The sequence below is a fragment of the Protopterus annectens genome, chromosome 3.part0 (assembly GCF_019279795.1).
Source record: "Protopterus annectens isolate FY-2018-M chromosome 3.part0, PAN1.0, whole genome shotgun sequence".
Classification (NCBI taxonomy): domain Eukaryota; kingdom Metazoa; phylum Chordata; order Ceratodontiformes; family Protopteridae; genus Protopterus; species Protopterus annectens.
The window spans coordinates 902,888,192-902,911,968 of record NC_056731.1 but is presented as its reverse complement, the minus strand read 5'-3'; the positions used below and the strand labels follow the sequence as shown (position 1 = coordinate 902,911,968).

At 38.8% G+C, this 23,777-nt stretch overlaps 1 protein-coding gene across 1 annotated transcript in view; it reads right to left on the bottom strand.

Moving 5' to 3' along the window:
• Positions 1 to 23,777, bottom strand: part of PRKDC (protein kinase, DNA-activated, catalytic subunit) — a 4,917,417-nt gene that overhangs the window by 668,031 nt on the left and 4,225,609 nt on the right. The window contains exon 62 of the mRNA XM_044065724.1: positions 6,957 to 7,065. Coding sequence (XP_043921659.1) covers positions 6,957 to 7,065 — 109 coding nt within the window. The remainder of the gene's footprint in view (positions 1 to 6,956; positions 7,066 to 23,777) is intronic.

The window sequence follows — 23,777 nt, the reverse complement described above, 5'->3', positions numbered from 1 at the left end:
TGGAGCGTTTGTCCACTTTTATGTGATAATATGCATCCTGGAGATCTTTCAAGCACATCCAATCATTTTTCTCCAGGAACGGGAGGGATAGGCTGAACTGTGACTATCCAGAATTTTGTTTGTCTAACAAACTTGTTTAGGATACTGAGGTCCAAAATTGGCCTCCAGTCCCCTGTCTTTTTTGTCACTAAAAAGAACCTCGAGTAAAATCCGGATTCTATCTGGTCTGGTGGGACTGTTTGGATGACTTTTGAGAAGCAGCTTTTGAATTTTCTGTGCTGCTACATCCCGTTGACTGGGTGGAATGTCAGGAATTCACCTTTGAAGCCTCAAGTAAAGATCAAAAGGAATGTGATAACCTCTGGTAATTATTGTCTGCACCCAAGAATCTGTCATTATGGAATGCCAGGCAAGGTGGTGTAGAGAAAATCGTCCCCCAACTGCTTCCAGAGGTAACCAATCAGGCCACTCTTCAGAAGCGCTGGTAGGGCTGTTCAAAGAAAGAATCTCTAGATCCCCGATTGCACAGACCCCCTCTGCCTCAGGAGGGGCATCTTCCTGAGTTCCCCCCCTCTGCCTCGGTGGGGGGGACTCACCACGTGCCTCAACGAAAGGACCCTGGGATTTCCTATACCACATCTTTCTACTCCTCTGATTCCTAGAGTAGGATCATTGGGGAGTGGAAAAATGCACACCCACAGCAGACAGGAACTTGTCGTCCTTTTCACACCTGGCTAATGTGTCTTTTACCTTTGGGCCAAAAAGATAGGAAGCATCAATGGGAGCACTGACAAAGGAAGACATAAAAGGATCCACAAAGTCACATAAGTGCATCCAGGCATGATGTCTTATGACAACGCCTGCACCCTCTGTGCTCTACCTGCCCCTTCAGTAGCATGAGAAATCAACTTCATGGACGAATTAGAAATAGATTCCAGGGTGGCAAAGCTATGAGGCAAGTTTTCCACATACCTCATCAGATACTGCTTCTGCTAGGGTTTCTGAAAGTTCCATAATCAGGTCCCTCTGGAGACAGGTAAAGTGTGCCAAGTAATTCAAGGACCAAATGGCAAAGGTCATAAATCCACTTTGCTAGTCTGTCCATCATCCAAGACTCTCTGTTTAGAGGATGGACAGCAGGGCTCTCCTCGAATTCTTTCCTAGTGGCCGCCGCCACCACCATAGTGTCTACTGCCAAGCCTTTGGACCAATGAGGGTGATCCTCTGGAGGGAAGAGAATTTTGTCCAGTCTCCGGGGGATAGAATCAACGGTGTCAGGACTTTTCCGGGTGCGCTGCACAATGAGCTGAACTAGATCATCTCCATGTGGGGTAACCCAGGAAGTACACGGTCAAGCATGGAAAGCCTGCAAGCATACAGACTCCTCAGAAGAAGGGTTGGAGGCCTCCCAGTCTCCCCGCTGCTTTAAGATTTCTAGTATGCCCCCAAAGGAGACATCCTCAGGGGGTGACTGTGGGGACCCTTCCTCCTCATGGTAGTCTGTATCTTCAGTAAGGGATTCTTCAAGGGAATCCATGTGCTTCCTCTTGCATGATCTCTTGCAGGGTGGTTCCTCAGCAGGGGAATCTGAAGAGGACTCCGAAGAGAGGGTGTCCTGTGGTAGGGTATCTTGAGGTTCCCGTGCTCAATGTCTCAGGGTAGTGGACTGTGTCAGCTGTGGTCCAGAGGGCATGTATACAGGGCATTCCAATGCCGAAAGAACCAGCTGTGAACTTGCTGAGGAGAGTACCCTCTCCATCACCTGGAAAGCAGGTCCACCCAAAGAGGGATGGGAGCCCAGAACGAGAAAGACAACCTCAGAGCTGGGGTCACACCCCACTCCAATGAGCACGCCCCAGAGAGGGAGCGGCGAGAGAACTTGGAGCAGTCAAAACAACTGGAACCATAGATGGCACCATAGCAAAAATAGCCGCCATACTAGGGTTCACGGTGCCAACATACCAGTCAGGATCTCGAGGATGGGTTGGCTCTGATTGAGTTGAGGACCATAGGGTAGGCTTCAGAGCCATAGTAAGATCTACCAGTGGAACAGAAGAAGCTGGAACCAGGATAGGCGTCAGCATCGAGGGCTCCAATACCTGCGGGGAGGTTGAAGGAGGAATATATGTCAGAGTCTGTGGAGAAAATTCCTCAGCTATGGGTGGGAGGGAGGATTTAGAAGGAATAGGAATTTCTCTGGTCACCAGGAGCTGAACCACGACTCTCACTACATCTAGTTCCAAAAGGCTCCTGGTGGAGTGGGTTGACATCCCTGATGGAGAATCAGGTCATTCAAGAAATGGGACTCAATTGTTGTGCAAGAAAGGGATCTACCGATGGGGAATAGTGGGCCTGAGCCAAGGTTTCGCCATTTGGCACCGTGGTCAAAGGACCAGAAGGATACATTGAAGGGGGGTACTGATCTGTATTAGGTTGATTATTTTGGTGCTGAGATGGGCAGTGGAACTGTAGCAGTGGTTGGTAGACAATCAGTTCCATAGCTAATGATGGCACCATAGATGGAATTTTGGGTTCCGGTGCCGAGATGGGTGCAGAAGTCAATTTTGGATGTTTTGATTTTGGTTCTGAGGGATTAGCAGATTTAGATTCACTAGTATGAGCAGAGGATGGTACAGACTGACTCCTCTTCTTAGATTCCTTTTTAGGAGGGGTTGAGACCTCCACCTCAGATAAAGCATCCGAGAAAGGCATTTTCAAGAGACCCTTTAATATTAATCTGTTCTTTCTTTCAGCCAATGTGCAGGGGCTAAAGCCCTCACATAGTTCACATGGGAGTTGAATCTTCAAGTGTGGAACATCAAGGCAATAAATGCAGGATAAATGTCCATTGGAATTAGGCATTTTCCTGTCACACTTATCACTTTGTTTGAAACATGCTGTCTCCCCTTATCAGCCATTATCACAAATAGCCTACAATTCAAAATACCAAGTCACAGAAAGAAACAGCAATAAGGGAAAGGTCCTGTCAGGACAGCTGTAGATGAAAAAACAGACACACACACACACACACACACACACAGTCAAGGAACGGAAGACTTTTTTTTTTAATTACCCAAAACTGGTAAGAAACAAGGAAAAATCACTCAGATAGAAAGGCTAAGCAAATTATCAATGACTATTGCTAGTAAGATTAGAAGGGAAAAAAATCTCAAAGGTAGAAGAAATATAATCGAAAAAGGAATAGAAAATCTAAACCACTTAGCTGGAGAGCTGGCCTGATATGTCTTGACATTCTACACGGCAAACAAGATCTGAAGTGATAAAGAGAAGGGCACTATGGGTAAGATTAGCTTGATAATTATTTTGGCTGGCATGAGCTTGTTATAATGGCAGAGTTAGTTCCGTGGACGGAACAGATACCCATCAATCATGAATGAATGAAGATTAACAACATCAGTGTTATGGTTTTCTGAAAGCATACAAGCTGTTTTTCACACATGGGAGGGGAAGAGAGATAAGGAAAAGAACAGACAGTAATTGGTGTAAGTGGAAACACAGGCTGTGTAACATGGCTTTATCCTGGACAAACTTTATTTTAAATTAGGTTATGCCCATGGGTGTAGCTATCAATCTGGGGCCACTGTTCCTATCTGGATATTTACTTAATTTTTGGAAGATGTACATAGCTTGGTGTGTGTGTTTTAAGGCAATACTGAAAGGGGTATTCTGAAAATGCATTTAGTTTTTTTTGTTTGAATGTTTTCATTAAAGCAAAAAGTCTTGAAAATGTGGCACTGGCTCAAATGGAGATGAGAAGAAACAACTGCATAATCAGTCTGCCAAATATTTGTGTGTATATATGTAAGCTACAGGATGGAAATACACATTCAAAAACTATCATGTACACTGTGGGAACAATACCTTTTTCATCACAATGGCTACTCTACCCATATTATCTTTGGATGTAAATAGCTTTAAAGGAATAGACAAAAAGGAAAGAGTACTGAATTAAATTAAGATATGCACAACGCAAATAACAATGCTACAAGAAGCACATCTGGTATGCAATGAGCATGTGACTTTGACAAAAAGTAATATCTGGGACAAGAGAAAAAGGGAGTAATGATTTCCGACGAGGTTCCAATAGTGATAGAAAAGGGATAAAATACAATAATGGTATATCTATGGTAGCAACAAAGTTGGATTAAGCTGGCAAGTATTTATGTTCCACCAAAAACTGCTATGATAGAGCTTAAGAAAATGTTGGAAAAAATAATCGGCTTTCAGCAGGGAAAATTACTGACGGATGGGGGCCGAACTTGATTTGCAGTAACGAAGATGCATCAGGGGAAAGACCAACAAAAGAGGGTAGATTTCTGAAGAAATTTATGAAAATATTTGGTATGGAAGGTGTTAATTCAGTATTAGGAACGCGGGCAGAATTTACATATTCTTGAAAGTACAATAACTGGGCTACAATGGACAGAAATTATACTTCAAAGGAACATGTGCATGTAATCGAAAGCTTTGACATACACATCCAATAACTATTTCGGATCATGCACTGATAAAGATGAAGATAAAATGCAGGGTAATAAAGTAAAATGAGATACTGGTGCTTTCCCACCTACCTGTTAAAAAGAGAGGAATTTAAGGAATGGATAGTGGAAATTATTTGAGAGTTATTAGGGAAGATGGAAATTTCTTCAGCAGGGATATTAAGTAGTGGTGGGATAAAATGAAAATGGGGAGTTTTAAGAGAGGATAGAAATAAAAGCGAATGATATGGTTAAGAAGTAAAAGGAATTTAAAGGGGGTGACAAAGTTTAAGCATTGAAAATAAGGGGAACTTTGCAGAATGAGAACAGCAGCAATTGCAGAGTGCTAAAGACAAACAAAGGAGTGCTTGGATAATACGCATGAGTTTAGAAAGATTGTTCTTAAGCAACTATTTTTGATAACTCCAGAGTGCAAAAACATTTAGCACAACAACTGAGGCAACAGAAAGTAGAAAGATTTGTTGCTAATCTTAGAGAGCCTCTGACAAGAAAAAATAACCAGAGATCCTATAGAGGTATTAGAGATATTTTGTAACTGTTATGAAAATCTGTATAAAGTAGATGAATGCAGAAATCAAGAAAAAGCACAAATGGAAACATTTATGGATATGGATAGTAAGATACAAGCAGTGAAAATGTTTTGCTACCATTAGTTTTATATACAGGTCAGTTATAGTTTTATTAGTTGTCCACAAGATCTCTGAATGATAAAAAGTTGAAAGAATTTATCTGGGAGGGAAGGATGGCAAAAGCGAAGTGGGACAAAATTGATCCCTCCAATAAAATAATGTGGTTTAGAATTACTTGATTTGAAGGGGATTTGAGACTCATATTCATAACAAAAGCAGAATACTACAATTCAAATTGAAAAGGGACTATGACGAGTCAAGGGGTGTGAGTTCGAATAACAACAGAGTGGAATTTTGAATGAAGAACCTTGAGGAGAATAACAGCAGCCATGCAGATTATTATATTCATAAAGTTGCAGATAGTATTCTAAGTACTAAGCAAACACCAGAATGGAGAAAGGAGATTTTTGCCAATAGGGATGATGGCAAGCAGAGGTAAAGAAATAGCCAAGAGGGTGCTGGAATTTACTGGAGAAAGCTGGCAAAAGAAACCGCGGTACTGGGTGCAAACAACTAGAGAAGGAAAGGTAATACGAGTGGAATGACACCACAAAGTTTTGACTGCAGGTTAAAACCTGTCTTCCTTCTGCAGAATGATATCAGACTATAGGTAAAGAAAAAGAAATAGGGGAGTTGTAAGTGAAAAACTTGCTCTGGTAGAGCTTTTAGTTGAATCTAGAACAGAAGCTGTTGCAAAAGGGGACAATTAGAAGGGCATATAAAATATCGGATGATAACTATAAGAGTCAATCATAGGAGATTAGAAGAGAGAGACTGGAAAAGCAATTTACAAGGGAACAATTAGAGGACATATGTATGTCTCCCATGCATGTAACAAAGTCCAAAAGATTTAGGATTTTTGCTTAGAAATATTTGCATACATATATATTAAAATACACTGTAATTATGCATTTAATATACAAAGTATCTGACTTATAACTTCAAACTTGTTCATGAATGCATCAGCTGTAAGCTCATTTAAGCTAACAAAAATTATTTTTTAAACTCCTGTGTGATGAATGCAAATTCACAGTGGAAAGTAATCTTTAGCATGACAGAAGTGTGCAGGTAAGCCTTAAAACTGATTATGCTATAAAATGCTGAGTGTTTGACTTGCATTACCATTCTACAAATGAAGCAGTGGTCAACATTTTGATTTTAAACTTTTAAGTAATGCATGATTTTAATGTTTGTCCCATTCCATAAACAAACAGCTCTTTTGTAATGCCCAAAAAAATTTCACACATTGAGTACAGTCACCTTTGCAGTAAGACATATATAGTCTTAGAAATATCATTACAATCATACACAACTGCACAATTTCCAACCATAAACATTCAGTAGGGACAAATGCTTGCTTATTTTGTATTTTTAAGTATTCTCTGAATGAGCCAACACCACAATAAAAATGGTATCTGAGATCAGTACATAAATGTACAGAAACTGAAAGTGCAAAAATACCCGCATCTTTAGTTCATAAATTAAGGGTAACACAACCTTGGTGATCTGCACATGGAATAGAATCATAGCTTTCTGAACTTCATTCTGGTAGTGCAGCATTCTATCAATGGAGCAATAATATGGCTTCCATGTTGCAAAACTGTTATAATATGGTTTCAACAAGAATGTCTAAACTTCCAGCGCATTTAACTAAATGCTTAAAAACATGGGAAGGAAGTAAAGATCTGAACTAGTGACACAGGAAGAATATTACACTTTATTACAAGACACTGGTTTCCCCCAATACAATACAATCCCAAAAACTACATACAAGAAAGCCTTAATTATGCCATATCAAAACACTTACAAGGTTTAGTAATGAAATCGAGAAAGTCCTGTACTTCTGTCAATGCTTGGATATGCTGTAGCTTGGTAAGACGACTTTTATACATGAGGGTGTCAATACTGGAATAGTTCTTTAAAAAAAAAAAGAGAGAGAGCGAGAGAATGAGAAAAATTATAACATATGATGTTTTTCAAATTCAGACCTTAATCTACCATGGCATATACACATCAACAATTGAGGTTTACAATACATACACAGCCACAAAATTTTGACTTCAACTATACTACCTCACAAGTAGTTAATCCATTTGGAGTGTACACACACACATACTAGCCAACCTTAAGTAGACTACATGCTTTTATATGCTGCAACTAGATAGTGGAACCTTTCTTTGTACTCTTCTTTTTTAACTGAAACATAACAGACTAGTGTGTGTGTATTTTTGCCCACTGGTGGGGGTACTTACGTAGGAGTGTTAGATAAATGTTCAACAGAAGAGAAGTGCAACATTATAACTGCTTTACATCACTCACCATGCAGTCAAGAGTAGTGACTGTACTCAACGCCAGGTGACAGATAATGGTACTTATGTTGATTTAGGTATTTAAATGTGTTATCCTTGTTGTGTCTTTCGGCTTTTCCCGGTTAGGGGTCGCCACAGCAGAACTCCGGTCCACTAATGATTGGTAGTTGATTTTTACATGCCGAGTTACAAGCCCTGAGGCACAACCTTCAACGATGGTACGCCCATTCACGCATGTCCCCACACAGAAGACGCTCTAGCTGAGAATCGAACCGGACAGCGTCTTACTGTGAGGCGACAACGCTACTGCAGCACCACCACCGTGGAAATGTGTTATCCTAAACTATCAAAATCAGTGACATAAAGATGAGGCACAAGCAAACTATCACTATTCCCCAAGCAGCTTGTCATGGAAAATGCATGCATCAGTTCCACAAAGCAAATAAGCACTATGTATGCTGACTCATTTCGTTTCTACAGCCAGTCAAAGGACAGAAAATTGCAATGGAGCTGAGTAATGAAATGAAAGGAAGCTTGTAGCAAAAAAAAAAAAAAAAAAAGTCATGATATTTCACTTTCCAAAGGTTCCAGTGTTCCATACTGACAAGTTTAGAGTTAACAATGTCAATAACTAACAATTCAAAAACATTTTAACCTGCCAAACCCATGTTACATTTTGAAAGGCAGTATTCTGAAGTTAACAGAAATAAGATTCAGAAAGGGCTGATGTGCAAATGAAGGAAGGAAAGAAATTTGTACAGCCAATAAAGTTTACAAAGAGAAGGCTGATCAGCCTGTAAAAAATGTGAGAATGAAGCATGAAAGCTCTAACTGTGTCTTCTGGCTTTTCACGGTTAGGGGTCGCCACAGCAGATCACTAGTCCGCAGATTAATTGGCAGTGGTGTTTTTACGGTGTCGAGTTGCCAGCCTGGCACCCACCCTTCACAGAAGGCACAAACATACACACACGGACCTACCTGCATGTCTTTAAAAGTTACTCAACTGCAGGGAGGACATGCAGACTCTGCACATAAGGAGCTCCAGCCAAGAATCGAACTGGAGAACCTCTTGCTGTGAGGTGACAAAGCTAACCACTGCGGCCGACAAGCATGAAATATCTAACAGACACACAGAGGTCTTGTAAGGTTAAAATCACAATCCTGCAGTACTATGGGACACAGCAAATATCACAACTGTCAGACAAGGGGAAGTTTTGCCTCCTTTCTCCCAATGTTTTTTTTCTTGATGCAAGAGATTTCATGAAATAGATGGAACTAATTTTATGTACCTTCATTAATATACAAGGAAATTACAGATACAGTTTTAAGATCTAAGTCAAAGAAGTATTTCCCAGTTTCTAAACATTACTGAATATGAAAGGAAAATGTAGGAATTTGACCAGGACTTAAAGGACCTTCAGCAATCCCAGCTGATGACACTTTAGCTGATCAATCAAAAACCCTTATGTGGCCAAACTCTCCAATGTATCACTTAACATCACCCCCCCCACACACTTTTTTGAGCTAGGATGTTGCTTTTAAGGTGATGGTGTAGGAAAGTAAAATGTCAGCCACTAATTGGAACCTGACAACACAATGACACTTTGACAGGGAGTGTTGGCATAAAAGTGAAGGTTTTAACCTTACAGATACAAGGTGCAGGGTCTGAGTCTGACTTCTGCTTTTAGGCTAAGCTTGGAATTGGCTACAGACTAATAACCCAGTATTTGCCTATAAACTCATACACCATGATGAATTTGGGATTACCATATTGATTAAGGTGTTTACCTCACAGTTATAAAGTACAGGCTTTGAGTCTCACCTTTGAAAGGGAAATTGGCTAAGTTTAAAATGGCCCACAACGGCAGCTAGCCTAGTGCTTAACTATGACCCTATGAATTTGAACCCAGGATTTTCAGCATGTATGCTGTCACTGTTTCTGGACCATCAGAGAATCTCTTAAGCAACCAAGTTCAGAATTGTCCCTTAACAAAGCCATTTCCCTTGCAGCGAGGAACCTCATGCATACTGTTTTTTAAGGCTGTATTAAGATAGAGACACTAACATACACCATGATGAAAGCTCTTGTGAAGACATCATTAAATTCATGGACTATGAAAAGAAATTTAGGACTTTAACCAAGGACCTTCAGTAATCCATATTGATGGAGCTTCACTTGGCCGAACAATGACAGTCCTTAAGCTGCCAGACTCTGAGCCATCCATTAGAAGAAGAAAAAAAAGAAAGAAAACACTTTCCATTCAGCTAGAAGACCCTAACATGTTTTTATGATCAGATTACACACACGTGCTACTACTTACAAAAAAAAATCTCACCTACAGTGTTACTTCAATCCTCTTAACTCAATTACATTTTCAGCATATATTTTAAAGTGTTCTTTCCTACTCAAGATGAACTGATAAATGTGCAATGAGACAAAAAAAGTAATGCCTAGCAAACACAAATCGTGATGTAATCATAGGTCTGACTTATATAACCCCCACTACACTACTACATATCCTTGAGAAAACAATTTAGCCAGCACAAGCTACCCATAATTCCTGAGAAGTATTTAGAGTCTGCAGGGCTTTACATGGTTAACAAAAGTGTAGTATTCACAGTTGTTCTGGCCTCAAGAAAAGGTTATGCTTGTTGCTTCTAAAGAAGATCACACTGTTTCCCAAAAATCAAACCTCTAAAACAATTCCATTCCACATTTAAAGAGGGGAGAGGCACTAAATTCCCTCTAGGTGGGGCTATTATGATGAGGTATAGCCAAAATAACTCCCTTTCGATGGGAACTGCCAACACAGTACATAACCCTTTGGCAAAACGAATACAAAGTGCAAAAGAAACTTTCAAAGCACATTCTGGAAAATTTAATTAATTCGCCTAAAAGAACACAAAAAATATGTAAACAAAAATGGAACCAAGGCTTTAACAGTATAGCGCTTTTATCTCACTTTCACAAGAGACTTGTTCAGAACAATCCACCATAATAAATGCATGACTGGGGCCGTGGCCAAGATGCCAGTCTGATAGCAGCAGAAATCCATAGCTCTGCTTAGATTTTAATATCCTGGCAGGAAATATAATTTTTAGAAAATTCTATCTAAAAGTATATAAAAGATAGATTAACATAGACCCTACTATTTTCTAAAAATTAACACATAGTCAAGAAACTTTTGTAATTATTCCTGTCAAGAAGTTTTCTACTGGAGATCTCAACATGAGCAACTCAAAGAACTCACACCAGGACAGTGCAGTGAAGAAAGAATTGCATCTTATAATAACAAACATCCAAGAACTGTCACTAAAAATGGATAACTTTGAAAACAAAATCAATATTATCAAAGAATGCAGTAAACAACTGGGACTTGAAAATGGAATAGCAAAAAAAAAAAAAAAACAATCTGAACAGATTCTTGCCTTAGAAAAAACAGTAACTGACCTAGATACTAGAGTGACAGAAAATGAACATCACAATGAATTTCTTCTGAAACAAAACACCAGGCTGACTGAGAAACTGGAAGACATTGAAAGAAGATCAAGGAGGAACAACATAAGAATATATGGAATCCCTGAGAAAGACGTTGGTGCTAACATGATTAAATTCCTCAATAATTGGTTTTCATCAGCACTAAACATGCCTGAATCCCTCTCCTTTGGAAATGAGTGGGCTCATCGGTCCCTGGCAAATCCAGCTTCATCTCCGAGTTCATCTAATCCCAGGTCCATAATAGTGAGATTTCTTTCCTCACAAGAAAAGGACTTGCTGCTGAAATCAGCTTGGACTAATGTCCCTATCAAGATGAGTGAAAAAAATATTTGTTTTGACAATGACTACACCTCTACAGTCATAGCCAGAAGAAAGGAGCGTGTTCCTCTAAGTCCTTGAAAAAAGCCAATATTAAAGCTCAAATTCTTTTTCCTGCAAGAATATAAATCACCTTTGTCAGAAGGTGTGAAGATCTTTGATTCCCTACAAGAAGCAGTAGAATTTATCCAAAAGAAGAAAATACTGTCGGACATAGAAGAAATGGAATGGTCATCCCAGAGTTTGAAGAGACAGGCAACAAATAATGGATGGTCTGTGAAGGAAGGAGCAAACAAAACTAAGAAACTGAAGGACAAGTGAACAAATTCCTTCTAATTTAAAATGCTTTGTTTTATGAATCATAATATATTTGCTTCTGGAAAATCTCTATACTGTAAGGTAATGTGAATCATCTTTATTATTAACTTTCTCTTTTCCTTTCTATATCTATTTCTTCTAATTACATATAGTACTGAGTATTTCCCTCTTCTTTCTTCCTATTTTTTCTTTTACTAATGTTCCTTTTCTCCCTCTTCCCCATTATAAGTACTGTACATACTTCTCCCTTTTAAATAACTACAAATTATTTATGTTTTCTAATTCTTCAGTAATAGTATAATTTGACTTAATACCAAAGTGCATTTTTTCTAGTGGGTCAGTGGTGGGGTAAGCAATGTGTTTCTGATTACTGTTTCTAACTAGATGTTTTAAACTATGTTTAGATATATATAAACACGAACAGAGTACATTAATGGTGTTTTATAGATAGCTAAATCTAAGTTTTATATATATATATATATATATATATATATATATATATATATATATACACACACACATACATACTAGGTTCTTTTTTTTTCTAAATAGCTGTTTTTATATGAGAGGGTTAATTTTTTCATGATGTTGACGTTTTGTGAGGAAACTGGTGGTCTGTGTGACTGTTCTCATTGTGGAGATTCATGACATGCACTGACAAGGGAGCTCGTTTTTTTTTTTTTTTTTTTTTGCTTTCTGTAAGCTCAAAGCTTCAAGGCTTGAATTTCCAGCTGAAAATGCTTTTTTCCTCACTAGAGACAACCTCCATTGTGCATGAGCCCATTTAGATACTTTTTAACAAGTCTATGAAGCTGCAGCTTGAGTAAACAACAGTGATGGCATCATTTGACCTTTTGAACTTGTTAAATGGTTGTATTCAGAATTATTTTCTCTTGAAATTCTGTTATCCTTCACTTAGATACTTTAAATAGTAAATGATATGTTCTGATGGAAATGTTTGACTGCTTTGAAAATACCTATGTTCTTTTATAGATGCAAACATTCTGCAGATTCACTAACACTATTAGTAACTAAATGACATCAAGTGAACTAGGAGCTGCATTAGAAAACTCATTATGCATATTAATATCAGACTTATGTTACATAGCTAAACAAAGGGTTGTGAGCCTTTTTTTGTTTTAATACATATGAGTAATATGTGTATAAGGTTTTATCTATATATACATATATATATATATATATATATATATATATATATATATATATAGTCAACAGATCCTTACATGAAAAATATTAGATGACTGAAGAAATGGTAAATCATCTGATGTTTCTTGAAAAGTCTTGGAAATATTGACAATCTTCTTAACCTTCAGCTTCTAATGTTTATACATACTTTGATCTGATGTGTAGTTCTGGCATATCTACTTATCAGAGGTGCTATTATTATATGTGACATATTCATATACCTTCAGTTATATTAGACACTCATTCTAATGTATATTTCATGGATTCAGATTTCTTTAGTTGCTTTCATAATGCTTTTCTTTTTTTGTTTTTATACTAAATTCTAACTAGAGAGGGATAATTTGTATCTTTTGGTGTTGGAGAGGTGGTGGATGGATGGTTTAGTTAAGTTTTTAAACTAAACCAGAAACTTTATGTTTTCATGTATGTGTTTCTAAATAGATATGGGTTTTTGAAAGTAGTGCTTATTACATGTTATGCATCCATGATAAGTAAGTTTTTAGTAGATTTCAAGTCAACACGGAAGAAAGGTCTTTCAGTAAGTAACATACACATTATAGTCAATGGCTTATAAATGTTTATCATTAAATATTAATGGTTTGAACAATAATGTCAAAAGAGCTGGTTTGCTTAAATATATCAATATGCATAAAGCCCATATCATCTTTTTTACAGGAAACCCATCTATTAAATAAGATCATTTAATGGCTATACCATTCTGGCTGATTCATGTTTTAAGACTAAGAGAAGGGGCACTCACTCTATGGAAAAATACTTGTACTATGCCAAGAATTATAGATACAATTTCAGATAAAGATGGGATGCTAAGCATGGTTATTTTGGAAATCAATAGGAAGTAGTATACTTTGATTAATACATACTGGATACCAGGACTAAGTACTAAATATGTTGACAAATATCTGGAACGGATTACTTTAAATGCAAAAGGGGAAATTATTGCAACAGGTGATTTTAAATGCCTATCATCAGGCAATGATACTTCTAAAATAGTAACATAAAACTAACATCTCAAGCCAAGACGTTAAAGTTAAATGACTTTACAAACCAGATGAACCTTAAAGATATACATGGTCTAAGAGAACATTATTCCTTATTCTATACTCACTATTCATATCGGTTTGGTACAGAAACAAACACTGATAAGGTCTTTGTATCAAATGTATACTCTAAAATAAGTGATGTATCTATAATGACATGTCCACTTTCAGACCATAATGCTATAAACGTTACATTAACTATGCATACAGATGATTTAAGATTTCTACAGAGAATTCCTGCTTACATAACTAAGTTAAAAAACTTTAGGGAATGGATAATGAAAGAAACAGACATGTTTATGGAAACAAATGTTAATTTGATCCAGAAAAATAAACAATCAAAATCTTAAGATTAAATATAAAAGTAATGGTTAGGTTAAGAGTACATCTAACTTAATGGGCATATTAAAAGTGCTCAAAAATTACTATAAAGATATAAATAACACCCCCCTTTTGGAGACAGATAATGTAATAAATACTTTTATTCAAGAAAATATAACTACTAAGGTGTCAATGCAACAAAATAACATATTAAATAAACAAACAACACTAACAGAAGTGAAAGAGCAAATAAAAAATTTAAGAGATAATAAAGCTTCAGGACTGGACGGAATAATAAATATAACCAAATAGCAATAAGCAGGATTATACAAAAGAAGTTTGAATTTTTTACTCCACCACTGGTACCTCAGCCATTCGCCTTCAATGGATAAAAAAGTGTCAAACAACCAACATTTATACACAGGTTCAAACCCCAATCAATTCAATAAAATAAATTAAACAATTAAATAATATATTCTACTTTTTTTACATTTTAAAGTGCTACCAACACATTTGCTAAAAACAACCATCATGAATATTAAGCATAGCTAACTTTTTAAATATTATCAACTTTTAAATAACCTACGTAATATAATTAATTACAACAATAAATTCAATACATTTTAATTATTCCTTAAATATTTATATAAAAAAATTTAGTGCCTGTAAATATATCTTCAGCAAAAATAAATATACACATCCAACTCGACATTTTTCTATATCCTCTCACTAATATTCAGATTGCAGGACCACTGATGATGTTTATTTTTGCTTCTGTCAGCAATGTCCTGCATTTTATGTAGGGAAAACCAACAGGATGTTGAAAGACAGAATACTAGAACATAATAGAGATATTAATAACTGTAAGGAATCAAATGTGTTAGCTAATCATGTAATCTGTACTGATAATTCTCACACTCTTAGGCTTTTTGTTATACAGAATATGCCTAGGAGTTTAAGAGGAGGAGATATAGAAAATGTTACAGAGGGCCATGAACAAAAATGGATCCTTAAACTCAATGCTGAGAAATATCCAGGCCTAAATGGCACCACCTCTTTAATCCCCTTTTTAAAGGCCAGACAGCTCAAACATTAATACTAATTTTAAGTCATCTTTTATATGTATTTTTTTTACATGTGTTTATATGTGTTTACAAGCTTTTATTTATTATATTTATATATATTTTTTTATTGATTCTTTATATATATATAATTTTTTGCTTAAGTAAGTTGATAGGATATTATGTGTATATATTTTGTCTAGCTTTTTTTACTTAATTGCAACTTTACTATTATTACAATGTGGCATGACATTATTGGCTCATTCAAACTAATAGTTTTATTGGCAATTTGATTGTATCTATTTAAGCAGTCTGTTATTTTGGAGTTATGTCTGATGAAGCAACAGCAGTTGTGAAAGCGCTTACCATTTTGTGTTTGGTTTGAATAAACGTTCATCGTGTGTTAGCTTGGTGCAGCTTTCTTTGTTTTTGCTAGTATTTTTTCTGCACCTTGGTTTTACCCTTAGCCATTTCTGTGTTTTTCATATGAATCTATACCTAGTTTGATTCAGCTTTTTATTAGGTGTCTTGAAAAGACAGATGATCAAAAATTAGTATCTCACCGATCTATAAGATACAAAGAGAAGACACTAAAGTTTGACTCAGATTTTTGGAATTACTATGTAAAGATTAATGGAGAACAAATATCTGATGAATCCAAAAAATTGTTATTGAAATCTACGTATGGTACCTCTTCTTCAGTTCATTGGAGATTGTATACATGGAAATTTATGAATAGGAGTTTCTATACTCCACATAAAATAAATCTTATATACTCAAAAATGGTGAAAGTAAATGTTGGAAATGTGATGAATTACTAGAGGCCAACTGGGTTCACATGTTCATTGAATGTAGAAATGTTGTTCAGTACTGGAAAGACTTCAGATATTTTGTAAATGTGTTATGGTGTGATAACTGTCATATTTCTAACTCATTAATCCTATTCAGTGTTCCTATACCTAATGTAATACCTAAATCTCAGATTTAGCTACTCTGATCAATTCTTGCAACTGACAGAAATGTTTTTTACTTTGAGCTGCAAAACTAAACAAAAAATTTGATGTTTAAAGATTTTATTAATTTAGGAAAAGTTGTTTGTAAAAAAGAACTGCAAACCATTTGTTATAGAACTCATAACATTACACATAAAAAAATAGCATGGCAAAAATTGGAAAACCTTTTTAACAAATACGGATAACTTCTCATGGATAAAATGATTGTTTATCATGGATGAATGTAAATATGGTAAATAGTTGTGTTATTGTTTTATTGTATTTGTTATATGTACAGTTCCATATGTTTACATTGAAAACAAAATAAAAATGTTTTTGAAAATAAATGCATGACTTATATAAATCATGTCACTTGAAAATATTTCATCACTAAACCATTGATATTTTCCTAAAATAACTATTCATATTAGAAAAGTTAATTTTTTTTGCTGTCCATATATATATATATATATATATATATATATATATATATATATATAGAGAGAGAGAGAGAGAGATACACACACATCCAAATCACAACCCCTTTTTTAGTGTGTACACACACACACAAACGTCTTAAATTACATTTGATATTAATGTGGTCACTAAGCCCCAGAGGGTGGCCTGCATCTAAAATTACCTGCCACTTCAATTTATTTGCTTCTAATATTGCTTCACAATCACCATCTCTAGGACTAATTTTCATCTTCTCTACTACTGAAAACATGATTTTCTTAAAACTGATATACAACACTGAGTGCTCATATAAAGCATCATTGATATTCTTAATTTAATATTGTACTGATATTGATGTTGACTTGGGTAATGTTTGGATGGTCTTCCCTACATAAAAAGCTATGGCATGTGGTACAGATAGCAATATAAACTACTCTACATCTACTAATACCACTGATCATAATACTTCTATCAAAACGTATTTAAAAAAAATCAAAACTTCGTTATTAATGACTCTATATTGATGGATTTACAATATATCTCAGACTTAAACTTCTTTTCCACCTTGGCATGGACATGAAAAGTCCTTTACAGAAACTGCAGATTTTGTTTTAAATTGAGCAGTGAGTTTTTAGCATTCAACTTTTATTTCACACAGTACTGTATTTTCTTTCAATGCCATTATACTGGATAAGATGAAAAAGTTGCTTAAATATGATAACACCAGAGAAGGAGTCTCATATAAGAGGAAAGGATAATAAATACACACAGTAAAGTACAATTTGCCTTAAGTGCACACAGAGATCACAATAAATTTGGGGCTGGTTGCTCCCTAGGTCCCCAATAAGATTCCCCAATGGCACAGCTATAGGGTCCATATCTCAGCCTAGCTGGCAAGCTAAAACCTCCAGTACCCTCTCTGTCCAACCAGTGCTTCGTGTCCCTGCCCAAGTAGCACAAACACACACACATGCATGCGCACACGCACACACTTTGAGATAAGTATTTATACAACTTCACAGACACACCTGGGAAAGGCTGACACAGATTCACCAGCTGTGCCCTTATACCCAGACTACACGGTAGAATTACTGCCACCACCAGCTAATAATCATCAGCTACCCAAAAGCCCTTAAAAGGGTGTCCAATTTTTACTGTGCAATATTATTATCCAATTGGTAAGTTTGACTAAACAGTCGAAGGCTTATTAGAGTGACCTTGTACAAAAAACTATAAATATGCAATGTACTCTAGAGCTTAACTTGTCTCTACACAAACCAGCCACAGGTAAAAGGTTTTTAAAATATTTAATAATAAATACTAAAAAAAACAAGACAATACTACTATACCACAGTGCCATTCAAGAGTTCAGAGATCACACAGAAACGTAAAATAATTCTGTAGTACAGTTCTGACATAACAGAAAAACACAGTCTAATCTTTATAGTCCTAGCTATTTTTACAAGAAAACATACTTCTAAAGTAACTTACTTACATAGAGCAAGGCAGTGCTGAGTTAGTCAGGCAAAAATGCTTAATAATCTCTGGTTCTCACTGTTTAAATTGAAACTGCAGTTCTGCTAAAATCTTACATCATTTGTTTACACCATTCCTGGAGTTCCCAGGCTACACATTAACTGTATTTACATTATTTTACACTAAGAGAAATAAAGGACATTCCACATGTAAATTCTGGTCATTAAATTTAGCCTTAAAACAACAAGCAGGATGCTTACTCCAGACTCATCGACTCCAAATTCTAACTTCAAAGGAATGGACAATGACATTTTAATTTCAAAGGACCAAAAAGAAATGCTTGACTTAGTTTTCCTTACAGCAGATGGCAATGTTGCAACATTGTTGAAACAGCATTTCTTTACATTTAAGACACAAGCCTATATTTTACATTTATATTTACAAATGCCAGAATTATTTATCAAATTCTATTTCACTAGGCTGGCAGCCTTCACCCCTTCTCTACCAGTCTTCACATCTCTCCCCCTCTGGAGAACCCAAGCTACTCACCCCTTCTCTACCAGTCTTCACATCTCTCCCCCTCTGGAGAACCCAAGCTAGTTTTTCAAGTGACCCTTGATAAATGCCGCTTGAGAGGGTTAAGTCTATCTGAGTGTACCTCACCCCATTCCCTGTCTTGAGAGCCCATCTGCATTGGCATTGCTAATCCCACTGTGGTGCTGCACTGACATATATGCTTGCAACCCCAGGCTCCACCTTAGCAACTTAGCATTTTGCTGACTGGCTCTGTTTAATTATGTTAGAGGGTTGTGATCTGTCATTACAGTGAATTTTCTTCCATACAGATAAGGCTGATGTTTCTGCAGTACCCTCACTATGGCTAGACATTCCTTTTCTACAGCTGCATAGCATTCCTCCCTGGGTTGAAGCCTATGACTGAGACAAACCACTGGGTGTTCTTCCCCCTCTGAAGAAATCTGGCTAAGTACAGCCCCCACCCCATAGTTCAAAGCATCCACCTGCACAACAAATTATTTGTTGTAATCTGGACTGGCTAACACAGGGGGTCCTCCCAAAGCTTCTTTAAGCTTCTGGAATGCCTGCCCACATGCTGGGGTCCACACTACCTTATCTGGCCTGTTCTCTCTTGTCAGGTCTGTGAGGGGAGGAGCTATGGTACTATAACTGGGGACAAAATTTCTGCAGTACCCTGCTGTCACTAAGAATGCCCTCACCTGCTTTTTGGTAACAGGTGCAGGCCATGCCTGAAAGGCTTTCACTTTGGTAGGTTCTGGCCTTATCTTACCACTCCCCACTCTATGTCCTAGGTAGGAGACCTCTGCCATACCCACCTGACATTTGTTCGGCTTAATGGTCAACGCTGCCCTCTGTAGTCTGCCCAGCACCTCCCTGACATGCTGAAGGTGCTCTGGCAAGGAATGGCTGTAGATGGAAATATCATCTACGTAAGCAAAGGCAAACCCTCCTGCTCCTGCTAGGATATTATCTACCAGCCTCTGGAAAGTCCCTGTGGTATACTTCATCCCAAAGGGCATCTTTGTGAACTCGTACAAGCCAAAAGGAGTCACAAAGGCTGACTTCTCCCTAGCAATGGGAGTCAAGGGCACCTGCCATTAACCCTTGGCAAGATCAATAGTTGTAAGATACTTAGCCCCACCCAGCTGCTCTAGGGCCTCATTTCTCCTAGGCATGGGGTAAGCATCCAACTCTGTGACACTATATAATTTCCTGTAATCCATACAGAAGATGGTGCCGCCATCCTTCTTTGGCACCAGCACCACTGGGTAGGCCCAGGGACTGTTGGACTCTTGAATCACCCCTCGTTCCAACACCTCCTCTACCTCCTCCCTCAGGGTCTGTCTGACACTCTCATGCACCCTATAAGGGGCCTGCCTAATAGGCCTTTGGGGTCCTGTATCCACCTGGTGCTGCTGGTTTCCCAGTGAACATGTCCCCAAATTCCTGCAACACTGCTCGGATTTCCCAAACTTGGGTAGGAGATAGCTTCTGGGACATTGCTACTCCTTCCACTGAGGTGTCAGTCCGAGCCTCACTGAGTAGATCAGTCCCCAGATCTCCCTCAGACTCCTCCTGCAATCCACTGCGAATGCTCAGCACAAGGGCCTCCCTATCATGGTAAGGTTTCATCATGTTAACATGGTACAATTTGTGCCCCTACCATCTGTCTAGTACTTCCACCATTTAGTTAACATCACTTACCTTTCTTACCATCTTGTAGGGTCCCCTCCCAAGCTGCTTGCAGTTTGTTGTTTCTGACTGGAATGAGAACCATTAACTGCTGCCCCACAGCATGCTCTCTAGCTCGAGCATTCCTGTCATACCACACCTTTTTCTGTTGTTGGGCTTCTACCAGGTTCTCCTGGGCCAAGCCCATCAGTTCTCTGAGCCTTGTCCTGAGGTTTAGGACATATGCCACGACAGACTTTTTGTGAGTCTCACACTCACCTTCCCACCCATCTCAAATTAAATCTAGAGGTCCCCACACCCTATGCCCATACAAAAAACTCAAAGGGTGAAAAACCTGGGGATTCCTGGGGAACCTCTCTGTAAGCAAACAGATGGGGCAAATATTTGTCCTACTCCCTCTTAAACTGATCTGCAAATGCCCGTAGAATTGACTTGACTGTAGAGTTTAATCTCTTAACAAGACCATTAGTCTGGGGATGGTAGGGGGTGGTCTTTATGTGCTTCACCCCACAGGACTTCCACAGACAAGTCAGCAGATCTGACATGAAATTGTCACCTCAGTCAGTCAGTATTTCTTTTGGGAAACCCACCCTGCTGAAAATCTCTAACAAAGCATTTGCCACCTTCTCTGCCTCAATGGAGGACAAAGCCACTGCCTCCAGGGTATCGTGTAGCATAATCCACTACCACTAGGATATACTTTTTCCCTGTGGAACTTGGGGTACTCAGAGGACCATAATATCCATAGATACCCTCTGAAATGGCTCCTCAATGACAGGCAAAGGCATCAAAGGAGTTCTCACCTTGTCTCCTGCCTTGCCTACCTTTTGGCACTGCTCACAGGTCCTGCAGTACCCCATTACATCTCTGGAAATTCCAGGCCAATAGAAGTTCTGCATAATATGCCTCTTTGTACGTTTTATACCCATATGACCTGCAAAGGGAATATCATGGGCTATGGCTAGAAGCGCCAGACAGTAGGCTCTAGGCACTACCAGCTGCTGTACTCTTCACCTACTAGCCCTCCCTCAGGGGTCCACTCTCTGTATAGTAACCCTTTGTCCCAGTATACAGATTCCCCCTTTCTTTGAGAATCAGGTGCCTCCCTAGCTACCTGCCTCAGGCCTTGCAATGTAGAGTCTGAGAGCTGAGCCTGTCTCAACTCTCTCCTTGTAACCCTTTCCCAGCTTCCCTTCCAAAGGAAATCTGGCAATCTGTGACAGTGGTGCCTCACTGTCAGCCTGGGTACTACTACTCACCTCTACCTTTGCAGTTACCCTGTCCAAAGGAACATCAGTATCCACAAGCAGCTGTGGCTCACCTTCTGTCTCACTGCTACAATGTAGCTCACTCCCTGAAGTAACCACCTCACCAGTCCTGGCTGCAAGTAAGCAGTCTGTCTGGGTCTCCCCCGGGCTACCAGACCCACATGCTTGTCTCCTAGCCTGACCGCGTGTAACTGTGTAAGTACATGGTACTGCCTCATCCAAATCCTTCCCTCTCAGGACATCTGCAGGATGGTAGTTCCATACCTCTGTTGTCTCAAGACAACCTATGATTGACATTTTGTCTTCCCCCACTTACTGGCTCCCTCACCTTTGGTTCCCCACCTTGCCTCCATGGACACCTGTATGCCACATGGCCCCACTGGTTGCATTTAAAACATTTAACCCTAGGTCCTGGACATGCACCTGGGCTAGTGGCTTCCCCTGCTACTGGCAGATTCTGTTGTGACAGTTTGTGCTGCCCACCATGGGTTCCTTTAGACCCAAGAGCAGTACTGGTGGTCCCCTTCCTGTGCAGGACTGCCCTGTTTGCCAGGTATAGGTCTCCCTTCTTTCCCAACTCATCTGAAGTAGCACACTGTCTATCAGCTGACCAGATCATGTCCTCAGGCAAAGTGTTAAGGGCTTGTTCCCTCACCAAAAGGTCTGCAAGCCCTTCAAAAGTGGTGACCTGACATCCACTCACCCAGCTATGAAAATAAGTGCTCATTTCAGCAACATATTCACACACACTTTCATCTGCCTTGCGTCTATGCTCACAAAACTTTTTCCTATACATTTCAGGTGTTAGCTTAAAACATTTTAACAGACATTTTTTACAGCAGTATAATCAAAACAGATTCAGGCATTTCTGATAAAAAAAAGTTACAGCTCTCCCATGGAGTAAGGTGGTCAGGAACCGTACCCAGAGCCTTTGGTGAACACTATACTGTTTGCATACCCTCTCAAACATATGACTGAAACCATCAAAAGTATCCCCCTCTTTAAATAGCGGAAGACATTTACTGACCTGTTGTTCTTCTGGGGTCCAGTTACTCCCTTCCCCTTTACCTCCATGACTCTGGCGAAAAGTCAGAATTTCCCTGTCATGCCTCCTCTGACGCTCCTTTGTTCAGCTTCTATCTCCAAACACCTGGCCTCCAACTCAAGTCTCTTTAGCTCCAGCTGGATTTTTAAGTCCACTGCAGAATGGTTGAGCTGTCCATTATCTGAGGATACTGCATCTCCACTGCCAGTCTGATTGTCCTCCTGGAAGCTGTTTTCTGATGCAGCTGTATCCAAGGCTACAATCAGGTCAGTCTTAGTCAGGTTTCCATGCACCAGTCCTCTAGCCTGGCACATCTCCACCACCTGGCTCCTTGTCAGCTTTCCATACTCCTCTGCTGACATGCTGCCTGCTCACCCTGACTAACTAAGCTAACAAAAGAAATAAAACAATTGGGATTCTGAACTCTGAGTATTCACTGCATGGCTGATTTAGAGCACAAAACACCTTCAGAGATCACTGTACATAAGCTACAGGATTCACTCTACCCACAGCACTAGAAGCTAAGTAGTATTTGCCAACTAATTAATATGTGATGTGGATATCCACCGAGACCACAAATGTGAAGTGGATCCCACCACTGCAAACCACATGTGACGGCCGTGCCCTGTCCCAGCAACCAAGGAGCCTCAATCCTCACCACTAACAGCAGAGAGGGTGTCTCACATAAGAGGAAAGGATAACAAATACACACAGTAAAGTACAATTTCCCTTAAGTGCACACAGAGATCACAGACAGTCTGGGGCTGGTTGCTCCCTAGGTACCCAATAAGACTCCCCACTGTCACAGCTATAGGGTCCAGATCTCAGCCTAGTTGGCAAGCTAAAACCACCAGTACCCTCCCTGTCCAACCAGTGCTTCGTGTCCCTGCCCAAGTAGCTGACACACACACACACACTTTGAGATAAGTATTTATACAACTTCACAGACATTCCAGGGAAAGGCTGAGACAGATTCTCCAGCTGTGCCCCTATGCCCAGACTATACAGTAGCAATTACTGCCACTACCAGCTAATAATTATCAGCTACCCAAAGGCCCTTAAAAGGGTGTCC